We start from the raw sequence: 26,617 nt of genomic DNA on the forward strand, positions 1-26,617 counted from the left end.
GGAAAAGGACGGGGGGCACTTACCTTACAGGGTGGGCTGGGGCTGGCTCTGACCCCCTCAGACCCACCCTTTCCGCCCTAGGCCCCGCCCCTTCCAGGGGCCAGAGTTGGCCCCAGTGTATGGGTAAGTCACTCGACTTACTTTCACCCCTGTCAGTGGCTGATATCACATTGGTTTAGGGTGACCTGATGTCTTTCATAGGCAGAAAAAGTGTCCCAATTTTTCACACCTATCTGGTCACCTTACATGAATTGTTGGTATTGGATGATCAGTGACACTGGCAGATATCACCTGGGGTATTAGTACGAGGTGATTAAGGGTGGATATCAAGCGGGGTATTGGTACTAGGTGATTGGGGCAGATATCACGTGGAGTAATGATATGGGGTGATCCGTGCATGGTATGTTGGTACTGGATAATCCTAGTTAGATATCATATAGGGAGTTGGCACTGTCTGATATGGGCAGATATCACCCGAGTGTCAATACTGAGGGATGGGGGCAGATATTACAGTGCCTGTCAGTTCAGGGTGATCAAGGGTGGATATCACATGGGGGTGTCAGTATTGAATGATCGGGGTGGAGATCACCCAGGGTGTTGATATGGGGTGATGAGAGTGGATACACAGGGGGTGTTGGTAGGTAGTGATGAAGGGCATATACCACAGGGAATGTCGGTAGCAATGATGAGGGGCAGAAACCACAGGGTATGTTGGTAGGAGGTGATGAGGGGCAGATACCACAGGGGCTGTTGGTACCAGATGATGAGGGCGGATACCACAGGGGGTGTCGGTAGGGGGTGATGAGGGGCAGATACCACAGGGGGTGTCGGTACTAGATGATGGGGGGCGGACACCACAGGGGCTGTCGGTACCAGATGATGAGGACGGATACCACAGGGGGTGTCGGTACCAGATGAGGAGGTTGGGCACCACAGGGGCTGTCGGTACCAAATGATGAGGATGGATACTACAAGGGATGTCGGTACCAGATGATGAGGGTGGATACCACAGGGGGTGCTGGTAGGGGATGAGGAGGGACAGATATCACAGGGGGTGTCAGTACCAGATGATGAGGGCAGACACCACAGGAGGTGTCGGTAGGGGGTGATGAGGGTGGATACCCCAAGGGGTGTCGGTAGGGGGTGATGAAGGCGGAGATCCGAGGCTTTCACCGATACCCCCGCGCCTGGCCGGACCGGGGCAGGGTTAAGGCGGCCCCCGGGCAGGTTGTTACAGGGCAGATGTGCCCAGCTCGCTGCTCCGTGCCCCGGCCCACGCCGCGGGAGGGCGCTCCACGCTGTGCCAGGCCTGCCCCCTGGCGTGCGGGGCGCGGAGCGCCGGGAGGGCGGAGTCCCGGCTGACTCTGGGTCGGGCCCTGCCCTCCGCGCTGTGGCTCCAGCCGGCACCGTGCAGCAGCAGCCGCTGGAGGTCGGGTCGGCTGCTGAGCTCCGCAGCGCTCGTGCGCAGAGGAGCTGGCGGCGGCGGGGGATGGTGCGCGGCCCCCTGCAGCAGCAGCCGCCGCGCGCTCCGGGAGCAGCCGCGAGAGGGAAGAGGCTGTGAGGGACCCCCCCGCACGAGGTGAGTCATTGCCCGTCGCCTCCACGCGCACTCGGGGGAAAGCAGGGAAATCTGCCCCGGCTTGCTGCGCCTGCCGCTGGCTGAGAACTGGAGGCCCTGGGCAGGCTGGGTGGGTGGGGTTCCCGGGGGCTGGCGGGGGGTGCCCGGGGGGCTGGCAGTGACTTGTCTCTGGTGTGACTCCGTTGGCTCCGAGACTGGTGCCGGCAGCTGCTGTTGCTTTATTCCAGAGGATGGTTCGTTTACCTGCCTTTAACCCCATCCCTTCCTCTCCCCGCCCTGGCTGTGGTGGACACGGGGCTTTGCGTGCTGCCCGGTCCACCATTGGTGCCACAGCTCGGGGAGGTGAGACTGAGTAACCCGGTTCGCATTTGTTTTGTAACGTGGAAGCTGCCGCACCGCCCGGGCATGGACTTCCGCAAACGTAACTGCCCTTGCAAACAAAGGCGCTGCGGAGCAGGGTGCCCGGGGGCTGCGTGCGGAGGAGCCATCGTTCCCCCGACGTGCACCTGCCCCTCGGCATGAAACCCCCCTGCCCAGTCAGCCAGCTCTTGTCTTTGTACATCGACAGAAGTCATCTCTGCACCACTGCCAAGCTAGGTCCGTTTGAATGAGCGATACCCCAAACTGAGTGAATTACCTAGCAAAATGGAGTGAGATTTACATGTCTCTTTGGAGTATAGTGAAAAGCCTTTATCACAAGGAGGTGGCCTTTCAAATAACCAGAAATGAAGGTGTGGCCTTTCAAATGGGTAAACTGGAAGAAGGGGAGGAGCAGGCATAACTGCTAGGACGAAATGTTTTTGTTAGCAGGCTTTTCTGTGGTGCTGGGCTACTGTAGTATCTGAGTAGTACATCACAAACATTAGTGTGTGTGTATATACCTTGCACCCTGTGAGGTAGGGAGGTAAGACCTTGAGAGAGAATAAGTGTCTTGCCCAAGGTCACTCAGGAGGTCTGTGGCTGAGCTAGGAACAAACCTCTCTTTCCTGAGAACTAGTCCAGTTTCGTAAACTCCATTCCGTTTCTCTTCTCTGAGGGCCGCAGTGGTGGGATGAAAGATTTTTGGTGTCAGGAAGATGGCTCAGGGCTCTTGGATGGAAGGAACAGGGTTTGGAAATTAAGAGGGGTGATAGGGTATTTCCATATAGGGATTGGGTAATTTGGGGGTTCAGTTGAAGTGTTTTTCAGCGGTGTGTGTGCGCAAATTCTTTTTAATTGTACAGGAGGATTTAGTAGTTACAGGGATTGCCTTGAGGGTGTTTCTCACTGTGATAATGGGGACTTGCTTTGCTTCCTTTTTCTGACCACACACCAGTCTTCCAGCCTGCTCTTCCTGCATGTGGGGACCAGTCAGATTTTCTTTTTATCTAAAAGTATTAAGAGGGTGATAATCATCATACTAGACAAGCTTCTCTCCCAGCTAGTGCAGCCCTCTCTTCTCCCCCTCCCCATAACCTGCAGTGCCTCCCATCTACTTTGAAGACTATCTATATCCACCACCCATGTTACTCCAAGTATTTTCTCCCTTCCCTTACACCAGTGGTTCCCAAACTTAACAACCTGTGAACCCCTTTCACTGAAATGTCAAGTCTCACGAACCACCTCCTAAAAATTAATATTTCCAGGGATTTTTCTCCTTTACCTGAGTATAAATGATAAAAGCAGTGATCGTGGAAATATAAAATTTGTTTTTATGACATGCTTATTACACGCTATTTATTATTAATTATTATTACAGTATTTTTATTACATTATGAAAACGGCAACACTCTTCCAAGATCTCACTTTCGTAGCTTGTATCACTTTGAATAAGCCTGTTATAAGACAAGGCTCCTCCATTTCATCAAGGAGTATCAGATATGAAATAGCATGAAGGTATTTAAAAAGTCAACTCAAAGAGTTCCTCCTACACAAGAATTCAGGTCTTGAGCCGTCCAGGCAAACAACACACGTTACAACAAAGCTTAAAGTTGGTCTTCATAATCATTTTAAAAACAATAGTAGCTGCCTATTTAATTTTAAAAACAGCAAAAAATATCCACCTCCCTTTCTATTTATTATAAAGAGTCTTGAAGTTTAAATCTTCTCAGTGTGATAGATATGCTTGCTTTGATCTACTTAGCTCTTGGAAGTCCAGGGGCTCCAGGCTGCTGGCTCCATGCTGCCCGGAGTCCCTAAAGACAGCTCTGTCCACCATTAGGGAATTTTTTCCCGAGAACCCCCTGTAACATTTTGCGAAATCCCAGGGGTTCACAAACCCCAGTTTGGGAACCACTGCCTTACACTGTAGTTGGGAGATATATAGGTATTCTCCTCAGGTTGAATCCTCTCTCATAGCACTTTCCTGGTATCTCTGAGATCTATTCTTCAAATATGTTTGACCTTTCTGATTGACAAACAGGTTTCTGTTTAGCCAATTTTCCCAGGTCCTTTATAAGAACATGAGTGTTTCGGGTGGATCGGCGCACATGCTGTTTTTTGAGGAAACTGGTCACATCCAGTCTTTCCTCTCAGTTCAGATCTTTGGCATGTGCTGTGGTTAGACTATAACCTCCATAGGACGCTAACCTTGTTCTCTAGAAATTGTAGCAACATAGTATTCAGTGTTGTGGGTGAGGCCTAATTCTCTGTAATTGAGTCATTCCATTCCAAATTAACCAGTGCTTCCCAGTTGAACATCCAGGTTTTGATGGAATATACTGTGTTAATAGTTCACATTTCACTGGAGACACTGACCAAATGCCAAGTTTTCTCTAAAACATCTTCAGGAGCATGGTCACTTTTTATCTTGTGCTGGGGGTGTCTACACATGACACTCCCTCGGGCAGATATTCAATGTATATTTAAAAAAAATTAAGATCTTAGTGAACTAACCACATTCTCGTAGGAACTTTTTATTTACTACTTTGTTCATACTCTTGCATGCTTCATTTATCAGCATAGCTATTGGCATATGTAGTATATGAGCTTACCTCACAAACCCAGCAGAAGTTTAATATTTATCTGTGAATAGTGTTTGCTGCCATGTATAGAGTTGAAGACTTAGTTTTGTGTTAGCATCTCATAAGATGTAGCTACTGGTAGTTTTAAAATAAAAACTACATACTTAAAATCCATATGACTTTCACTATCAGATTATAACCTATTAAAGATTGGTTCAATCTTGGATATAAACTGTTTAGTAAAAACCCTTCCATTCTCAGTTGGGTCAAAACAATACTCTTACGTAAGTGAGTGGAGAAAATTCTAGCAGTAAAAAATCATATTATAGCTGAATAAACTATAATGTTGTTTGGCAAATATTTTTCTGCAGTACTTTGAAATAAGGATAAATAAATATTTCCTAATTAAGCAGATAGTGTAAATAAATGTGGTGTTCCAGAGGAGCTGATAAAGGCTGTGTCTGTTGGAAATACCAGCCTCTCCTGAACTGAGTCTAGTCTATACTAGGGGTTCTCAAACTTCATTGCACAGCAACCCCTTTCTGACAACAAAAATTACTACATGACCCCAGGAGCGGGGACTGAAGCCTGAGCCCACCCGAGCCCTACCGTCCCAGGGGTGAGTGGAGGAAAGCCGAAGCACAAAGTCTTCATCCTCACGTGGGGGTGGGACCTGTAACCTGAGCTCCACCACCCAGGGAGTGGGGCTTGGGCTTTAGTGCTGGGCGATGGGGTTTGGCCCTGGGCCCCAGTAAGTCTGTCATCAGCTCTGGTGACCCCATTAATATGGGTTCATGACTCACAGTTTGAGAACCGCTGGTCTATACATATAATAAATGCAGGGTCTGACTGCCCACTGTCTTGCATCTTGTATTGTCATTTACATGGGCAAAGTGAGTGTAAAATGTTACCAAACCAGAAGGGTAGCATTTACATCCACTTCGTTTAGGTGTAAATAAATACACAAAGTGCTAGGCAGTAGAGAATTTACTGTTATTTCTTTGTTGTATTGCCTTAATCCCTACAAAGGGATTAGAGGATTTGAACAAATAACAGAGCCAGCCCCTGATCCAGAGGGCTAACAATCACATTCTCTAAATACTAAACAGGTGAATCAACAGAGAGATGGAGAAGAGGGAGGATGAGACAAGAGCAAAGATTTGGGTGTTTGCATAAGTAAGTAGTCATAGAGGTGTTGGAAGTTTCAGGTGGTCACCAGTGTAACCAATGGTAGTGATTTGTAGGCATCACACCAAAGGACCTTTTAAAATGGATATAAAGGAGGATAAAGTGATGACTTTTGAAGTTCTGATAGTACAATACTGTGGGCCTGACTCTGTACTCTATAGCAGTGCTTTTGGAATGAAAACTGATGCCAAAGCAATCAAGTTCTGATGAGTATACACCTAAAAGGCTATATGAAAGGTCCTGCACATCCTGTTTTTGTTTGTAGTGTTAAAACAACAAAGCATAATACAGATATAGAGCACAATCTTATGAAGACTCGCATATGTAATTTTGGTAAAGGGGATAGTCCCATTGTAGTCAGTATGGGACTGCTTGTTAGTCACTGCAGATTCAGCCCTGTTCTGCTGGTGTCTCAAAGGCAAAATATGCAATGGCTTTAGTAGAAACCCCATTTATCCCATAATTCTGCAGTTTCTAATATTCTTTTATTCACCTATTCTTTGAAACAGATTGTCTTGTCAGGATGTTTGTGGAGGAAAGTTAGCTCTGTTACCTCTATAGCTCAACACTAGACACAGAAACACCACTTCCGATGCCTTACATAAGTTCATGCACTGTTTATTGGCTCTGATGGCTAGCAACGAATGTTATGTAACTGTTAAAGAAGTGCACAACTTGTAAGCACTGACACAGGATCATCTTCAACTGTAGCACAGGGGTATTTCTAAATTAAACAGTGATTAGCAAGATATCGAGTAAATTTTGTGAAGTATTATTTTAGAGGAATGAGTGGCTGAACACTTGAAAATCTGCTAATAGAAATTTTCGTGTGAAATTTCTCTTGTTTATTGCAAACCTGCTCTACTGGCCAAGTTTAACGAAAATCTGAGAGGGTTAAACAGGAACTTGATGCCATATTGGTATGTTGACATGGAAGGCCTCACTGATAAACTCGCATCTGATTTATCAATGCCATGCAGACTGCAATCCAATCTGCTTTTTTTGATACAGCTATGGATTTGAAGGCTTTCGTTAATGCTTCCTGTTTTGGATGCTCTCTGATGTATTAGTTTTCTGTGATATGTAAATATAATTTTGTGCACATATTGTTGAAGGTACTTAACTCATCAAAGTCCTTCTGTAAGTGTCTACACTATGTGTAAAACAAATTATGGCTTTTGCACTTAATATGCTCATTTTTTGAGGCTCTCTAACTTTATATTGCTTTTTGATGCTTAACTATGCTCAATTTCTTGTTTAAAATCAAATATTTATGCTATATATTTAAGTATTAGCAGTTCCCCCTAAGGTATCAAACCTAATCGCCTGTTGGTTTCTAGGTGGAATTTAAGGTGCTGGTTTTGGCCTATAAAGCCCTACGTGTATGTCTACACTGCAATTAAGCACCCATGGCTGGCAAGTAGCCCAGGTCAGCTGGCCCGTGTCAGCTGACTCGGGCTCGCAGTACTGTAAAATTGCAGTGTAGACACTTGGACTTGGGCTGGAGCCCGAACTCTAGGAACCGTGCAAGGTGGGAAGGGTCCCAGAACCTGGGCTCCAACCTGAGCCGAACCGTCTGCGGTGCAATTTTATAGCCACAAGTCTGAGCCAGTTGACACGGGCCAGCTGACATGGGCTAGCCGCAAGTATTTAATTGCAGTGTAGACATATCCCAAGTGGCCTGGGATCTGCCTCCCTGGGAGGCTGCTGCTGTGTCCCTGCTATACTGCTGCACTTGCTGCATGGAGGCTCTTGAGTTGTGTACTCCTTGATTTAAAAGAGATGGGGCTAATGATAGGACCAAGTTAGGCCCCCTCTATGAAGGGGGGCCCCTCAATTCTGGCATTCATTCCCCTATCAGATTTGTTGACTTCACCGCACGCTACAAAGTACACATGTTTTCTCAGACTTTTGGGAAGGGTAAGTGCGGGGGGAGAACTGAGTTTTGATGTACTCGATCCTTTCCTTTGATTATAGGGATTGATTTGTAGTGCCAGGTTGGGCTGCCTGGAATAGATTGCCTCTTTGTATTTTCCAATTCCTTGTATGATTGTGTTCTTTTAACTATCAGAATGCCTAGAGTCAGTGTGAATAAGTACCTTTTGTGAAATTAAAAATAAATAGAAATAAGTGTTTTAACGAGATACATTATTACATTAATGTGAAGAGAAATTACTTTGTGTGCAACCTTCTTTATATTACTTTGAGTTTAAAAGCCTGCTATTCTCTGCTTGGCCTCTCCAGAAGATTCTGCCTGTTTCAGGCTTGTATGTGTTGTATGTCACTATATGCAACAGAAAAATTAAATTGTCTCATGACAGTGGGGTGCCTCAAAAAACACATATATTTTCTATGATTTTTCTACCTGCTTTAGGAACAAATCAGATTGTTTTTTCTCTTGTAAAGATTTTTATAAATTTATCTTCATTTGATTTTCTAAAATTCATTCTTTAATGTTAAGTATTAAAATAATCTACATAAGATGTCTGGTTAACATATAGTGGGAAATATTGTGACAGCTGGCTCCGGCAAGCCAATTGACTATAAGAAGTCACTGGGGTTTTCTCTTGAGGGTAATATTAGATATTAAAGCTAGCATGAGACACCCACTTTATCTGTATTCGTTTCTCAGAGCAAAGGGTTGCCTCCCTTTTCTCCCTGCGTTTAACATTTATTGTGGAAGATCATTATTAAAGCTAGATGATCCTATTGATGATTTCTTGGCAAAAAATCAGCCACAAAATGAGTAAAACGGTATAGATTTGAATGTTTGAAGTAAAACCTAACTAAATACAGCAGAGGTGAAAGAACAGGAACACTGACTTACAACAGAAGGAATTATTTATTTTTCAGATTTCAGAGTAGCAGCTGTGTTAGTCTGTATTCTCAAAAAGAGAAGGAATACTTGTGGCACCTTAGAGACTAACAAATTTATTTGAACATATGCTTTCGTGAGCTACAGCTCACTTCATCAGATGCAACAGTGCAGGTGGCTTCCTCTCTCTGCATCTGTAATATATATCCGATGAAGTGAGCTGTAGCTCACGAAAGCTTATGCTCAAATAAATTTGTTAGTCTCTAAGGTGCCACAATTACTCCTTTTATTTTTCAGAGTTTTTCTTGCATATAGCTGATTTCTTTTTAGTTGTGGGTAAGTAACGATACACACTCACAAAAGAGAGAGGAAGGCTAGGCTTGTAGTTAAAAGGAAGCCAGTGTAAGTTTATGTAAGTAGTCTTAGAGGAAGGGTGGTCTCATAAACTGAGTCTATGCATCTATTCTTGGAACAGCCACAGACTTCCTGTGTGATTTTGGGCAGGTGGCTTCCTCTCTCTGCGTCTGTAATATGGGAAGAATAATACCTCATAACGGAGAGGAAGTGTTATGAACTTCATGTCGGGGAGGTGTTCAGATATTGAGGACCTACATACATAGTTCTCCCTTATGTCTGTGTGAGTGATTTGGGCACTTTAACTTCTGGGAAGTTTGTTTATTTGCCCTGCATGTTGGAGGACAAGATCCCTCTTGGTAGTATCACACAGGTGGATTTGTGCAACATGCTACACCTCACCTCTTTGCAAATGGTTTATTAGGCTGTTCAAGATCTCTCACAGGCAATCCTTTAATCAATGCAACTAAATTGGAGCATGCATGATATTTGCTAGTGGCTACTCTTCAGTTTAACCTTGTCACTTGGGTAAATTGGTAAAAAGTGCCTTCAGAACGTATGTTCGCGATTTCTATGATGAGGTCAGAACTCAGTGTTCAGTAGCCCCTGGCTAAAACGCCACGCTCCATCACCATGTTCTTCTAAGGCCTTGTCTTCACTAGAGTTTTTTTTGGCTCCAGTAGAATGCCAGTTAACTCCAGATAGTTAATACATTGGTAAGGGATCTAGTCTGGACACTCTCAACATGTTTGTTCCTGGCTACAACTGTTTGTAGTTTGCCCAAGCTGATCCTTAGAACTATAGTCCACACACTGTCCCTTAGGACTATAGTTTTGTAGATATGGAAAATATTTTTACAAAGCAGTAACGTTCGTAAAATTTCAGTAGTGATGTTGTAGTTAAACTAACCTTGGAATGGGGAAGGTATAGACTATTCCTCTCACTTCAATTTATACATAACTTTATAAATGGTTTTTGCTGCTGCTTAGTTTGATTTCACTGTAGAGCTGCCTAATGTCCAAGCTGTGTTGCCTTTTTGTTATAAGTTGGAAAGCCATCGTTGGAACCATTGTAGGAAATTCCAAAGAATCTATTTGTTAGTTTGTTCATTTCCACTATTTCCCCCCCCCCCTTTTTTTTAATTAACACCACATATAAAAAATTGACTCTGCTCAAAATCTGAAAAGTAATCCTGTGAAATTTCTGCTAATGCTGCTACTGTGTCCGATTACTGAAGGGTATATAGTGTATTACTAATGGAATTCAATGAAATATTTACTTTAAAATTTTTGTTTGATGAAATATTTTTCTATAACATTTTACTAAGAAGTTTATGGACAAAATACAGTGAAAATACAGGTGTTTCTATCACATTACACATACATAACAAATTTAGAAGAAAATGGATGCAAGAGCAGATGTAAAAACATATGAGGAAAAGATCCAATAGCTTAATATTTTTAAACCCCAACAATAATAAACAATTGTAAAATATTAGTTATCAATAAACCTAATAAAATTAACATACTCAAGGAAACATAAATCTGAAACCTATTCCAATTGGAAAGGAAACTGAAAATAAAAAGACAAATTAAGAATCATGTTTGTTGTGTTTAAAAATTCTTTGTACATTGCCACCCAAGTATTTGTGGTGCTAAATCAGATAGTTTTGAATCCATATGCATAGGATTAGGAATATAATGTATTTGTTTTTGTTTTTAATCAAGATTATTGTGGCTTCTCTTGACCTAAGAAGAGATGATGTCAAACTGCACGACATTTTGTCACTTGATCTTGCAATGTAAGAGAGAACTTGTCTATAATCGAGAGAAACCAAACTCTGACACACTAACTCTTAGCAGCTAGAATTAGCATGGAGATACTTTTATAGGTTCATAAGGTTAATATGAGGGTAGAGATTAAGGCCATGGTCCTTCAATTGACTCCTTGTAAGTCAGCGGGGTTCCACCCATGAATAGGGGGCTGCCCACCCACAAGTTGCAGAACCAAGGCAGGCTTAAAAGAAAAACTGAAGACTCAAGGGCAAATCTAACGTGGTAATTCGTAGAATTTGTTTTGTGTGTTTTTCAACCAAAAATGAACAATAATAGAAAAAGTCCACTGTAAATGTGCAAAAGAACTTGTCTCAGTGATTCCAGCAGTCTAATTAAATTGATTAGTAATAGTATTTAACATACCAGACCTAATGTATACTCCAAAAACTGGTTTTAAGAGATTATTGTGATATTAGTGAATAAGAGCAAGAAAAATGATTTTCAAATTTGACAAGAGTGTGCATGAGTTATTTAGAAAACTTCTGCAATTTGCAGTACTGCCAACTCCAAACATTTAAAAATCAAGATTCAGGCCCCCAAAATTATGACATTGATTTAAAAATCATGAGTCTTAAGAACAAAAAGTCACTTTTTTTTTAATTTGTCTTCTGGTTTTAGAGCCTTTAGGGTTCTTGTTTTCAACCTTTTCAACTATGAGGGCTAGAAACTTTTTCTGAAATGAAAGAAGAGATTCTCAGGTAATATTATTCATCAGCTGGGGTAGGTGAGAAAAACACCAAGTATTGCATCATTCATGGTAAAATCCTAGAATTGGTAACACTGAACTTGTTTAAAAATTTCAAATTCTCTGGACTCCAGCATTGTGATTGATTTTTATCTGCAGGCATTTTTTATTACAAAATCGTCTGTGAGAAAGAGATGAGCTTTCCAGACTAAAATTTATATTATATTACTGGGCTACTGCAGCTCATTCCACAAACATTAAGAACATAAGAATGGCATACGGGGTCAGACCAATGCTTCATCTAGCCCAGTATCTGTCTTCCAACAGCAGCCAATGCCAGCTGCTTCAGAGGGAATGAGCAGGGCAATTCACAAGTGATCCATCCCCTGTTGTCCAGTCCCAGCATCTGGCAGTCAGAGGGTTAGGGACACCCAGAGCATGGGGTTGCACTCCTGACCATCTTGGCTAATAGCTGTTGATGGCCCTATCCTCCATGAACTTACCTTATTCTTTTTTGAACCTTGTTATACTTTTGGCATTCACAACATAGAATCATAGAATATCAGGATTGGAAGGGACCTCAGGAGGTCATCTAGTCCAACCCCCTGCTCAAAGCAGGACCAATCCCCAATTTTACCCCAGAGCCCTAAATGGCCCCCTCAAGGATTGAACTCTCAACCCTGTGTTTAGCAGGCCAATGCTCCAACCACTGAGCTATCCCTCCCACCAACATCCCATGGCAATGAGTCCCCTCCATTGAGTGTACGTTGTGTGAAGAAGTACTTCCTTTGTTTTAAACATCCTGCCTGTTAATTTCATTGGGTGACCCCTGGTTTTTGTGTTATGTGAAGAAGTAAATAACATTTCCTTATTCACTTTCTCCACACCAGTCAATATTTTATAGACCTCTACCATATCCCTCCTTAGTCATCTCTTTTTCAAGCTGAAAAGTCCCAGTTGTCTTAATCTCTCTTCATATTGAAACTGTACCATGCCCTTAATCATTTTTGCTGCCCTTCTCTGTACCATTTCTATTTCTAATATACATACTCAAGGTATGGGCATACTGTGGATATAGATAGTGGTTTTATATTTACTGTCGTCTTATCTGTCCCTTTCCCAATGGTTCCTAACATTCTTTTAGCATTTTTGACTGCTGCTGTACATTGAGCAGATGTTTTCAGAGAACTATCCACAATGAGTCAAATATTTCTCTTGTGAGTGATCGCAGCTAATTTAAACCCCATCATTTTATACGTATAGTTGGGATTGTGTTTTCCAGTGTGTATTACTTTGCATTTATCAACATTGACTTTGATCTCCCATTTTGTTGCCCAGTCATCCAGTTTTGTGAGATTCCCTTTGTGACTCTTCACAGTCTGCTTTGGACTTAACTATCTTGAGTAATTTTGTGGCATCTGCAAATTTTGCCACCTCACAGTTTAACCCTTTTTCCAGATTTATGGCTATGTTGAAAAAACACTGGTCCCAATACAGACCCCTGGGGGACACTGCAGTTTACCTCTCACCATTCTTAAAACAGACCATTTATTTCTATCCTTTGTTTCCTATCTTTTTATCCAGTTACTGATCCATGAGAGGACCTTCCCTCTTATCTATGACCGCTTACTTTGCTTAAAAGCCTTTGGTGAGGCTCCTTGTCAAAAGCTTTCTGAAAATACAAGTACATTATATCTGCTGGGTCACCCTTGTTCACATGTTTAATGACCCCCTCAAAGAATTCTAATAGATTGGTTGAAACTATAGTAAAGAACAGAATTATCAGACACATAAATGAACATGATTTATTGGGGAAGAGTCAACATGGCTTTTGTAAAGGGAAATCATGCCAATTTGCCTAGTACTAAAGTTAGGCTTACCAGCCTGTAATTGCCAGGATCACCTCTTGAGCCTTTTAAAAAAATTAGCGGCATATTAGCTATCCTCCAGTCACCTGATACAGAAGCTGATTTAAATGATGGATTACATACCACATTTAGTAGTTCTGCTATTTCATATTTGAGTTCCTTCGGAATTCTTGGGTGAATACCATGTGGTCCTGGTGACTTATTACTGTTTAATTTATTTGTTCCAAAACCGCCTCTAATGACACTTCAATTTGGGACAGTTCCTCAGATTTGTCACCTAAAAAGAATGGCTCGGGCATGGGAATCTTCATTTCGTCCTCTTCAACGAAGACTGATGCAAAGAATTAATTTAGCTTCTCCATAATGGCCTTATCTTCCTTGAGTGCTCCTTTAGCACCTCGATCATCTGGTGGCCCCACTGATTTGTTTGGCAGGCTTCCTACTTCTGATGGTTTTTTTGTTTTTGTTTTTGTTTTTGTTTTTTAATTAAGTACAACTACCTAATGCACCTTGGAATATGGAACAGAACTTAATAAACATCACTGAAATAGAATAATACCTGTGAATACTACTAGGTTAGAAAGAAATCTTTTAAACTTACATCCCTGGTCAGTTATTGCCCTTAAAGTTTGGGAAAAAATTCTGAACTATAAGCAGATTATTTAAAAGGATAATCTCTGCCTATCTCAATCAACAATGAATTAGTAAAAAGGCAAAACTAAGCTTCCAATCTGATTCTAAAATATTAGAGATTGGAATCTTATGAGGGCTTCTCAGCTTTTTGAGACTAGGAAGTTAAGTTCCTTATAGAATATTAAAGGACTCACTGGAGAAACATGTTCTATATTTCACAATTTAAATATTATGACATTAATAAATTAAAGTGGAACAGTTTATCAGCAATCCAAAAGAGTTTGAAACCACTATAATTAAAACTTAGACCTTAAAAAATTCTGCTTTGGAACGTAAGTTGATCCAGAGAGAAAAACACAAATATATTGCTTCAGGCAAGAGAGTATCTATTAAATATTTAAGTTAAATTGTTTTGTGGCATCTCTTGACTTATCCAGAAACATGCACTGAAATATTTATTTAGAATGAAACCTATTTACATTATATAGTTTGTGAATCTAATTTTTTTTCCAGGTTGAGTTTACAAATATTAATGCCACAAAATCTCAAATTAATGCAATATGTCTCCAATCTGGTAGCCAAGAACTAATGGACTGCACTTCTGTATGGGAAACCGATGTTTTGTTCCCCGTAAGGAAAATTACTAATGGCTAACAGTATTATTAAGATCTTTTATGAGCACCTTAAGTATGAAAGATGCTCTTAAAAGCAAAATCTAAATCCTGGTGGCTTTTAAAATTGGTTTTTAAATTCATTATTATTTGTAAAAAGGTACAGGACTGACCTTCCTAAAATCCACTGTTTCTCCACAGAATAAGTACGGGGTCTGCAGTGGCAATATGTTTTCTCCTCAGTCCCTCTTGTATTTCTGAACCTTGGAAGGGATAAAAGATCAGTTTAATCCCATGTCTTGTTCGATCCTTGTCCCCTGCTACTGAGGCTTCCAACCTAATTGTGAGGATGATTTTTATGATGTAGGTACCTGCCCTCTAGGAACTAGGGGGCCTTACGTTTCTTTTTCCCAGAGATGCTGAGCAACCACAGTCCCACTGACTTCAACTGAAGTTGCAGATGCTCAGCGTTTCTCAAAATTGGACTCCAGTTGGAGATCAAATAATTTTGCATAGGCCTTCAGGTGTAATGGATATGACTGGTGAAGAAGAGCTTCCTATCTCATGACTTGTCCCCTGAGTCACCTCATTCTCTGTCCTACGGTTATTTAAGCAAAACTGTAAATACTGGAGTTAGATTCTTAGGAAAGTAGATGACTTGTAGGGGGAGATTTCAAAGGCACAAATTTCAGTTCGTTGCCTAGCTCCTATTTGTGCCTTTGAAAATCTCTCCTGTAATAAATGTAAAGAATGGTTATTGCAAAGAGCTACAGAACTGCTGCTGGAAGATAAATTGCTATAGTAGTGGCAGTGTCAGTCACTAAATCCACTTTTTCATGATTGCCAGTATTGTCTGGCATTATCAAAGTGAATTAACCGTTGAATACAATGTTTTTCTTTCCTCAGCTCCTGAGGTATTTATGGGCAGGGCATGTAAGTAATAAAAAGAGGCTCTCTTTCTTTTATTCCTCAGTGCCTGACCTTCCATGATTGCACCCTTCCTTCTCTCTGTTGTGCTTTAACTGTAGTCTATTTTATTTGCCCTACAGGATAGCTGCAGTCATTGTGGAGAGTGAGTTGAGTATCGGATGCTTGTGGTGAGCTATGGCGGCTGATGATAAAGTTGCCATTTTAACTGATGATGAAGAAGAGCAGAAGAGAAAGTATGTGCTTGCTGATCCTTTCAATGGAATTTCCAAGGAGCAAGATCTCCAGCCCCAAAATGAAACCCCTTCAACGGAGACCACCACTGTCCCAGATGAGGAGCTAGACTGGTTAGAAAGGCACTGTGTCAAAATAAACAATGATCTTCTGATCTCCAAGGTCTTTTATTTTTTCTTTTATTCTGCATATGGCTCCCTTTACCCATTGCTTCCTGTGTATTATAAGCAGCTGGGCATGTCGCCCAGTCAGAGTGGACTTCTGGTGGGCATTAGGTACTTTATTGAGTTCTGCAGTGCTCCTTTCTGGGGAGTGGTGGCAGATCGCTTTAAAAAAGGGAAAGTTGTCCTTCTCTTTTCGCTTTTATGTTGGATTTTATTTAACCTGGGGATTGGATTTGTTAGACCAGCTACCTTAAGATGTGTACCAAAGGTCCCTCCACCACCACATCCTTCCAATGCCAGCCACCTTTTAACATCGCTGCCCCAAAATGCCACGATTTCTTCTCTACTAACTACAGCTAGTGCTACATTACAGAAGGGTCGTGGGAAGCGGGGACTGTTAGCTAACAGTCCCCCAACTTTGGAATTGTTTCCATTTTCTGCTCAGACCAGAAATGGAGACCTTGCCTTGGATAACAACAATACAACTTTTATTTCAAAGAATACCACCACTAACCCAGGACTGCCAGAAAATATGACCCACCCTACGCCACCACCTGTTGTCACCACGAAGCCAGTATCTTTTGACCATGTCATGCTGGTTTATGATCATCAAGAAGTAGAAGCTATCTTTCTACTCATTCTCTTGGTTGTCATTATAGGAGAGTTTTTCAGTGCCTCATCTGTTACCATTGTGGACACCGTGACTCTCCAATATCTTGGCAAACACAGGGACCGCTATGGCTTGCAGCGAATGTGGGGCTCTCTGGGCTGGGGACTGGCCATGCTGTCGGTGGGAATTGGTATAGACTATACCCGTATAGAAGTGATCATCGAAGGTCTGGGGTGTAAAGCTCCTGAGTACAAGAATTACAGGATTGTTTTCATAGTCTTTGGTGTACTGATGTCAATGGCACTTATTGTGGCCACCCAGTTCAGATTCCATTATAACCACTACAAAGAAGATGAAAACAAGAGGAAGGAAGTAGAGATCCCACAGGTGGATGGAAATGCCTCCACTGAATCCTCTGATGACACCCCCAGCAGCATAAGCCAGTCTCAGTCATTCAGTTTTTGGGACCTGATAAAGCTCCTTTGCAGCATACAGTATGGGTCTGTGCTGTTCGTGGCTTGGTTTATGGGGTTTGGGTATGGGTTTGTGTTCACCTTTCTCTACTGGCACTTGGAAGACCTGAATGGCACTACCACCCTCTTTGGAGTCTGTTCTGTCTTGAGCCATGTATCTGAGCTGACTGCCTACTTCTTTAGCCACAAGTTGATTGAACTGATTGGTCACATCAGGTAAGCAAATGACAATCACTAAAGAACTGTGCACGTGTTATTGGAGCTAAGTGTCTAGAGTATTAAGTTGAGTTAGCCTCATGTTTCTCTGTTTTAAATAGTCTCCTCCTGTGAATCTGTTTTTTTACTATATTTGTGCTGCTTATAAATGTGACTTTTTTAAGTTATGCTCTTCCTGGCTGAGCTGGACCAAGAATGGTTCTGCCTGGAGATGAACAACCTCACTTATCTCTTCATTGTTGGAGAGCACCATCGGTGAAGATGTCAATATTTGCCAGCACCATCCCTAGAAGTATTTCAGGGAGTGATATTGTGTTGGTGCTAGAACACTGAACATCCAGAAATAGTGTAGTCTCTCTGATATACCAGGCAAGGTAGGAGTCCAGTGCAATAGAAACAGAAGAAGTAACATAAAGATCCCTGTAGCATTTACCCAATATTTAAAAAAGAAAAAAAAAAGCTAGAAACTGGTGAAAGTTTATTATGAATTTTTTTCTAGCAAGCCTTATTTTTAATATGATCCTTTCCCCCAATTTCTGTCAAATTCCTAATGTGGCACAGTGAATTTGTAATATATTCCAGTGCTATAACTTTATATTACAAAAATGTATATAAATACCGTGAATACATTCTCTAGAGAATGGGACTAGGTTACAGTCTCTAAATTGGAGAACTCTGTTTACTGTGGATTTAAACAGTGAGGCAACACTTCTCCAAAACAACTCTTGCCCCTTGTTTTAAAGATCTCTGCCTGACCTGCGTACACTCAGATACGTGACTGCCTGATGAAAGAAATGTCCATTTTAAACATGTATATGATGTAACTTACTCATAACACCCAAAATGTTTTCTCAGCACTTCAGTGATATTTGGCAGTGTAACCTTGAAAGGATTACTTTAAAGTGCATCCCCAATGATTTTGCTTCAAAACTCCATGATTTGTTTGAACAACAATCTATTCTGGGCTTGTTTATCTTGAAATGTGTAATATTGTCACATCTTACGGTGGTCCCCTAAACAGAGGCAAAGCATATTTTCACAAAACTGTATATGTAGTCTTGTTCCCATACCCTCTCCCAATACACCTGAGGATCCGTTATCTAGATGTCAGTGCATTTTCAACCATATGGGTCATGCAGTTTTTTCTGCATCCTGTCCTGTTTGTTTTCAGTGAGTTGATCCCACTGTTGTCTCTCTTGACCTCAGCCAAAGGTATGTTTCAAGTGATCTCTCAAGTTACTGTGCCTGGCACTTGGGACATCAAATTTTATACCAAGTAGAGTCTTTAGGCTTTTAATTAACCTAGATCCATTATTTTAAGCAAACCAGTATACATTTTTCTGTGCTGATCACAAGATGTTCTCTCCCTTCCCTTCACTTGTTTTTATTGGTGAAGCAGGAGTTGTCATATTTTCATATCTTTCTTCCATTTAAGTAGATTGCATAATAAGGCTAAATAGCTTTCATAACTTTAAATTTTACACATAATTAGTTAACAAAATTTACTGGCACTTCGCAGGCAAAGGAAAAAAGAAGAGTGTAATTTAATAGCAAAAGATACTTTTTCATTTTCAGCTCATAGACCATGCTGAAACCTTGAGATGGTTTCTACACCTGCAGCATGAAAATGTTTTGGTTTTGGCATATTAAATTTGCTTTCCTCCTCTCATATGAAGTGTATTGAATATTAGCCTTATGTTATGTGACAGGCAGTAGATGGATTGCAGTCTAAAAAGATATGTATTTCTTCTCTGACATTTAAAGTGTCTGTTGAAAAAGAAACATAAATAAACTGGTGGAGTTATGAGGCACTGTGTTTTGACAAGAGGTCTTATGCCAGATGTGTGGATGTAGTACTTTCATTACTCTAGGTCTAGATGCATTTGGATGGAAAAGTGAAGTGGAAGGAGTGATCATGGAAGGGAAAGCTTCCTTTTTAAATAAAAGATTAGATTTAAGGATTATTTATTTGACAGTCCACGGCTAAATTCTGTATATTGGAGGTTTTGGTAATGACATGGCCCAGGTAAGAGATACGTACGTGCCACCCGATGTCGCCAGAAAGTACCCCTTGATGGAGCTGAAGCCCTGGAATTTACATGTGTATATTGACTTTAAAGGTGTATAAATGAACAAGAGATAATAATTATATCTTGTCTGTTTGTTTGTATGCAATGTAATTGTGGAGATAATCTGGACCTGGGACTTGCTCATGTTAAATGCATAATTTTCTTTTAGGGCACAGTGACATTGAGAAATGTATAATACTCATGGAAAGAACAGTCATTAGCAAATCATAGTCAAAATGGTTTTAAATCTGGGTATGAAGCAATCGATGTTTTGCTGAACAGGAGACTGCCGGTTTTGAAGTATATCTCCTACATGCAAAATTCTTTGGAATCTACAGTTCCATAGCTCCTGGCTGCTTAGAGTACCTTTAAATACTGCTTTTTTTCATTAACCTTTGATGTTCCTAATCTTGATATCAATAGGAGTTAGTTTACACAACACTAATTATAAAGCTTTGTAGTATAATGCTCCTGTGCAACCTTGGGAGTTAAGGTCAACTCTTAACGTGAAACCTAATTTCCCCTCTTAATATTTTTCTTTATACTGCAGTAGAACCCACAATGTGCTAGATATTGTACGCACATATATAGGAAGAAATTCCCTGCTCTAAGAACCTTAAAGCCTCTAGAAACATGTACGGAGTGGAGGAGTTAAAATATACAAGCAGAGTGGTCAGAGCAGTCAGTCATAGGGCTACATAAAGTTACTTCCATTTCCTGGTGTTTTCAAAATGTACTTGATTATAGTACAAACACTTAGGTTTAGCCCTTTTTCTTTCATGTGTGGTTTAAGTAGGAAAGAGAAATGGCAGGACTGTGGAAGTAAGAGGGTAAAATAGACAAGAATGGGGTGTAGACCTTGCTGCTTTTTCTCTATATTTTCCATATTAAGGATTTCTTTTTAAAAAGAAATTCCATCTCTTCTAAACTTTGATAGATATTGGGCAGAGTGTATTGCTTCACTCGACCTAAATTGCTTAGATACTAACAGTAGCTAGTGTCAGTTTAACACACGTCCCTTTATAACCACAGCCAGAACAATGAATGTATATTAACTGTTTGTCCTATTCTTTTCATATTTTAGTATTATCTAATACTTATTTATATTTTAGTCATAGCAACTTGTAAACTGTCCGCCCCAGATGCTATCTTTCTCCACTAGCTCTTTGAACTTAGCAAAATAACGTAGACTCTTGGTCCGCTGCATTAAAGCCCCTCCTCCCAAAAAGTGAAAACTAACTGGCAACGGTGAGGAGTTAATGAACCTGTATGTCAGGGGTTCTCAAACTGGGGGTCAGGACGCCTCAGGGGGTCGCGAGGTTATTGCATGGGGGGTTGCAAACTGTCAGCCTCCACCCCAAACCCCGCTTCACCTCCAGCGTTTATAATGGTGTTAAATATATAAAAATGTGTTTTTAATTTATAAGGGGGGGAGTCGCACTCAGAGGTTTGCTATGTGAAAGGGGTCACCAATACAAAAGTTTGAGAACCACTGCTGTATGTGATCCCCTTTGCATTGCTTTAAACACATTGACTGGTATGACTGCTTTATTTTATTTTACTTTATTTTAAGGTTACTCCACTTATTAATAAAATGAGTAGCATTAGCTTTCAACTACACTAATGCATTAGGGATGTTTAATGTATCTTATGGAAAACAGAGATAACCAGATGAGACCAGGGTTGTATGTTGTACATCTGTATCCTTTTTTAATGGCCCAAAACAGAATATGAACAATTTTGGCACATAGAGGGTTAAGTGTCCTCAGAAACTGTGCTCTAAGGTCTCATATAATAGTGGGAGGGGAAAGGTTCCTCCCACTACACACCGAGCCCTGAAGACTTCCTAGGTCTGTTGTGAGGGAGATGCCTATGACTTTTCTATTATGGTGTAGAAAGGTCACAGCTGAAGTTGTTCTATCTTCCTTTAACCCCTACTACCAGCAAAGAAGTACACTGATGTCTACGTATTCTTCCTTCCATTCTAAAGAATAGAAGCTCTTGCTGTAATTTTTCTGATAGCTTAGCACTAGTACCTTCACTATCCCTCCTGCCTGAGTTTTTGGAGACCGGCACAGGCTTGATTCTTGTAATTATACGCTCTGACAGATAAATAGTGGGGGGGAAATGTATCGGTACTGTTCACAGTAAGCTGCGCCTTGGTAGATCAGCTACTCACACAACTGTCATCCTCCAGTATAATGAAACTGCTGATTCCAGCATTCCAGGTTCAGACCAGATTAGATCTGAGCAGGTGACTGATTTTTTGATTTGGTGGAGGTTCTGAAAAATCAGAATAGATTTAGGTTGAACTGAATCTTGAAAAAGTTAGTTTTGGGTTTGTTTCAGAGTTGGGATTCAAACCTGGGTCTCTTCCATCACAGGTGAGTGCCCAAACCACTGGGCTAAAGGCTACAAGAGGGGGCAGTGGTGGCATCACCATTTCCTCCAGCTGCCTCCTCCTCTGTGACTGGCTGAAACTATTCATGTCAAATTTGCATATAGTTCTGGGTCCACCAGAGCTGCATTTTTCAGCAAATAAACTATTCATCTGAAAAATGTTGCCCAACTCTAGTTCTGAGACTCACAGCAGATTCACGTATCACTTGTACTGATACTCAAATTATGTTGTAAACATTTTAGAGATCACCATAGTGCTTTGTGCCCAATTCAGTGCCAGCAAAGCAGTTATAAGGCTATACATGCAACCAGAAAGTTAATAGAACAGTGTTAATAGTATTTGTACTTCATATCTAGTGCCTTCCACTTGTGTCTCCAGGTATCTCAAAGTGTTGTATAAAGGTGGGCAGTATTCTCCATTTTACAAATGGAAAAAAAGAGGTATTTGAAAGTTAAATAACTTGTCCAGTACAACAGAACAAATCCATGTCAAAGCTAGGCTTAGCACCCAGGTGTCCTTATTCCAAGTCCCCTTCTTTAACCCTTAGACCATGCTATTTGTCACTCTCCCCCTTTCTGTTCAGCAAATTGAGGTTTTGTGACTTAATTGAATGATTACTCAGGTTAAGAAGAAGCATATGAATGCATTTCCTTTGGCATGTTCTCTGATGGAGAGGTATGTAGGTGGTGGTAGGGTGGGTATTTTGCAGGATGTCTTATTGAGAGTTCTGTGCTATGTTGCACTGAAATTCTGCTTCCTTTTTAAAAAAAATATTTTTTTTTTCATAAAGAAGCAGACAATAGAAAGGTAAATGACTTACAGCTTTTATGTTTCCAAATTTCACATGCTTCACAGGATCTCTAATGGAATTATGCAGTCTTACAATTTGTCAAACCGGCAAGACAAGCCAATACAAAACCAGACAATAATGCATAGACATAACATGTCAGGGTGGGGTTAACAGTAATAAATTAGGAGAAGATGTACATGAATAGAGAGAGGAGGGGGCAGAGAAAAAGAGGTTAGGTGGAATGAAGGTATGGCATTCTTTGAACCGTCTCAATATTTTATGTCCAGATGTATCTAGAAAAGGGGTCCAAATTTCTTCAAATTGAGATAATTGCTCTCTGGCAATGAGCACTTTTCTTTGGTTGCTAACTCAGACAGTTCTGAATACCACTGCTCTATTCTGGGCATAAGCCTACTCTTCCAGTTGCTTCCTAGTTTTTATATGCTGGCACTTAGCTATTTTGTCTGCATGTCATATGGAGGGTAGGAAGTTTAAAGCATCAGGGCCAGATTTTCAAAATAGCTCTCATTTAGGCACCTAAATTAAGTGGAAAGACTGTCAAATTTGTTTAGCACCCATTGTTCTCCTGGGGAACAGTTGGGTGATGACTAGAGCTGGGCAAAAAATTTCATGTGTATAGTGTATTGACCAGAAACTATTAGTAAATTTGACACAAATTTGCCAAATAGTTTTGATCCCCATTTTGTTTTCCAGGCCTTAGATGCCATTCACAAAATGGCAGGAGGAGGAGGAGGTGGTGGTGGTGTACTGTGAATTGTCACTGTGAATGACAATGAATAGTCATTGGGCCAGGGAAAAAGCATGAGAATGACTCTCTAGACTGGTGATTAGGGTCCTCACCTAGGATGTGGGAGGACCCAAATCAAGCCCCTGCTCCACATCAGGCAGAGAGAGCAATTGAACATGGATCTCCCACATTCCAGATGAGTGCCCTAACCACTGGACTGAAAGTTTTATAAGGAGGGCAGTGGTTCCTCCATGTGTTTTTGTAAATCTAGCCCCTTACAAGTGCCCAAAATGGATTTTTTTCAATTTGTTGAAATTTTTCAATTTTGGTGAACGTGAACCTTTTTGGATTATTTTTTCATAACTGTCAGTGAACAGAAAAATCAGTTATTCGCCCAGCTCTGCTAAGCAGCTGTGTCCTAAGATATGAAAGATCATGGAAAGATGAGAAAAATTAAACAAGCAGTTGCTCAGAGGTTATGATGAGGGCTCCCCAAGTACTTACTAGCTCCTAAATTCAATGGCTCAGCCCTTCTAAAAGCAGGCCACTTTTAATTGGGTGCTTAAACTTTTGACACTCAAATGTGATCATCTTGGCCATTTTGGGTTCGATTTATAAATATCTAGCTGAACATTCTGAAAGACGAGTAAACAGGAGAACTCTGTCCGTATTCCTTTCTTGATTTTTTTGCTTCTGAGCTAATGGAGGTTGGCAGAAAGGAAGAGAAACTGGTGAGAAGGGACGTGAAAAGTGTGCTTACTGCATAGGGCCATTTTTCTCTTTGGGAGGAAGTTGGCAAGAAATTGTATGCACAGGAGTCAATCAAGAAAAATAGGTGAAGTTGTTGGACAGAAAGATGGTAGAGATGAATGGATGAAAGGAACAAAGTTGTTGTAGCTCTCGTTCCCTACAGATTTAATCTCCCTACCCTACTTTGCCTGTTAATGTCCGGCCTTGCCATTGCTCCCCATTTTCTGCTCTAAGTGATGCTCCAGTGTTACTATCCTGGCGACACACATCAGCTATCGACCCCCTCTGACGCCATGCCATACCTGTGGAAGCATAGAGTCTGGAGCCAGCCTGTTGGGGTGTCTGGTAAGACTTTCTGCAACAATACATGAATTATTGTAAGGTATAAAATATTAAGAACTTTGCAAATCTGGGCATTATTGCAGAAAGCACAGGCTTACCTGATCCCAGTAGGCTGACTCCAGTGTTGTTACATTTGAGTAGTGATATCATGAGCAAAGTGGCCTTTGTCTGAGTGGAAGCCAGTAAGACTGAAGATCATGGGACCTCTTTAAAAAAATTTTTAAAAATACTGCATTTGTATTAGCACTTTCCATCTTAGATTTTTCAAAGTTTCTTAACGTTGATTTAAGCTTCACAATACTTGAGTGAAATAGGAAATCATTAGCCCAGTTTTACACGTGGTAAATTGAGGCACGAAGCAATTAAATGGCTTTGCTAAGAGTGCATAGTGAGCTTGAGGCTGTGGAAGAAATAAAGCCCTGATATTCAGAGACTCAGGCCTGTGCCTTAACCTCCAGGCCAACTTTTCCTTTTTAATTTTCCTGTGTTTCAATCCTGAGTAGCCCTCGTACCTTGGTTATTTAAGAGATGCAGTGCATCATACTAAGATTAGGGTTTTTTTAAATATCTGTGGGTCACCTTGAACGTTCTACAGTTGCTCCCACTTGGAACAGGTCCACTAGAAACCTGCAAGTTGAATAACAAGATCTTTTACAAAACACCTGAGTGCAGATCAGTAAATACTGCAGTCTCATCTTTGCCCTGTAGGGAGGTATAATAAGCAGAGTGCTAAAAGAGAGGTTGAAATAAAGAGCCAAAAATAACCTTTAAAAAAAAATCAGAAAAGTTATTGTAAAGTTAGGTGAACCTGGTACGTGTCAAATGCAAACCAGGGAGGAAGTTAATATTACCCCTCTATGTATGGACGGATGGTAAGGGGGGTTTAGTCACGTTCCTCTTCCTTTCTGATTTTACAGCTTGCATTTCCTGGCAGTGATGGACAACAAGGGAAAGTGACTTGTCGCTAATTTAGACTAATTTAGTCCGTTATCCAAATCTACCTCTTTCCCTGGTCCTGGAAAAGAGATGATTTATTTCCTCCTACTAGAATGTTTCCTTTTTAGAGCCACAGGAAAGATACGATGCATAACAAAGGCTGCTTCTAGGAATGCTAGTTTAGCTTGGTGAGGAAGAAGCAATTGGGTTGAAGCCTGAAGTCAGGAAAGGAGAGAGGATGTTTGGTTAAATAGTATGATGAGAAAATGAACTGGGAAAACTGGACTTGAGCTTTCTGGTCACCAGTTATTTTAAAACCTGACTCTTAACCTCTTGCTTCCAAACTGGATTGTCCTGTTGAAAACTAGACAAGTGACAACAGTAGTATTGTCACTACATGGAGTATGTATTGTTTTTTGTGGAAGAGTACATATTTCAGAGAAGTAGTGAACTGGATGCAACTCCTGGAATGCTAACTTTACATCAGCATGGATGAAATAAATTCCTATAATAATATGGACCTATACTCATCTTAAACTGTACAGCTCTGTTACTAATTACAGGACACGGTGATGTCTGAATCGTTGAGGCATTTAAAAAGGCTGGTGTGAGGTTTGATGGAAACCATATTCTCTCTAAAATATAATGCAGTAGGACAGGACATAAAATGAGAATAGACATTACCTAGTCAGAAGCTCAGAGGGTCTATTAACCCTAGACAGAAACATCCCTCTACTTAGGATTAATTTGTTTTCCATTAGTGGTTTGAAAAGAATTCTCCTGGGGTTTTGTTTAAATTTAATCAATCACATTTTTATTTTTAACTTGGAAGAAGGTTAACTGCATGCCTGCAGAGCGGGAAGAGGTTGCGTTTAGGTGTGGGATCTTTGTAAAGGAAGATTTTTGAGTAAGAAATTGTTACATGTGAGCACACACTTCCTTGTGCTGCATTTCGCATTCTTATTAGGATTTAGAAAGCAATCCAGTATATTTATGGTACTATACAAGACATGGCAGCTGCAAACCCCTACAACTGTTTTTCTTCCTTCCTCCCTTTAGAGTGCTCTATATTGGCCTTGCCTGTAATACAGCTCGCTACATTTATATCTCCTATCTGGAAAATGCCTGGACTGTTCTCCCTATGGAAGTACTTCAAGGTAAGATGATGCAGTTATGATCTTATAGTATAAAGCGAGCCACTTAAATTATTCATGTTGCCATCTGAGCTGTGATTAAGAGAAAGTCCAGTAGCTCTTTGCTTCTGACTATAAATATCCGAAAACACTTTGTTTTCATAAATTTTTACAGTGGTCGTCATGGAAAAGGTTTGACGTCAGGAGGTTGGTTCTGCGGTTGATCTGCACACTGTTCTGTTTGTTGATCCAAACAGATCTGTTTGAGATCAACACGCCCTATAACTAAACAAAGAGACAGGAGCATGAGTTGA

The 26,617-nt window shown here is 40.9% G+C and overlaps 1 protein-coding gene across 5 annotated transcripts in view; it reads left to right on the plus strand.

Moving 5' to 3' along the window:
- Positions 1-1,347: 1,347 nt before the first annotated feature.
- The window catches only part of MFSD6 (major facilitator superfamily domain containing 6), a 42,869-nt gene continuing 17,599 nt past the window's right edge, over positions 1,348-26,617 (plus strand). For all 5 annotated transcript variants that reach the window (XM_074967775.1, XM_074967776.1, XM_074967779.1 and 2 more), the window contains exons 1-3: positions 1,348-1,579; positions 15,560-17,134; positions 26,230-26,327. In XM_074967775.1, the coding sequence (XP_074823876.1) occupies positions 15,615-17,134; positions 26,230-26,327 (1,618 nt within the window). In that variant the 5' untranslated portion in view covers positions 1,348-1,579; positions 15,560-15,614. The remainder of the gene's footprint in view (positions 1,580-15,559; positions 17,135-26,229; positions 26,328-26,617) is intronic.

The sequence above is a fragment of the Natator depressus genome, chromosome 11 (assembly GCF_965152275.1).
Source record: "Natator depressus isolate rNatDep1 chromosome 11, rNatDep2.hap1, whole genome shotgun sequence".
NCBI lineage: Eukaryota > Metazoa > Chordata > Testudines > Cheloniidae > Natator > Natator depressus.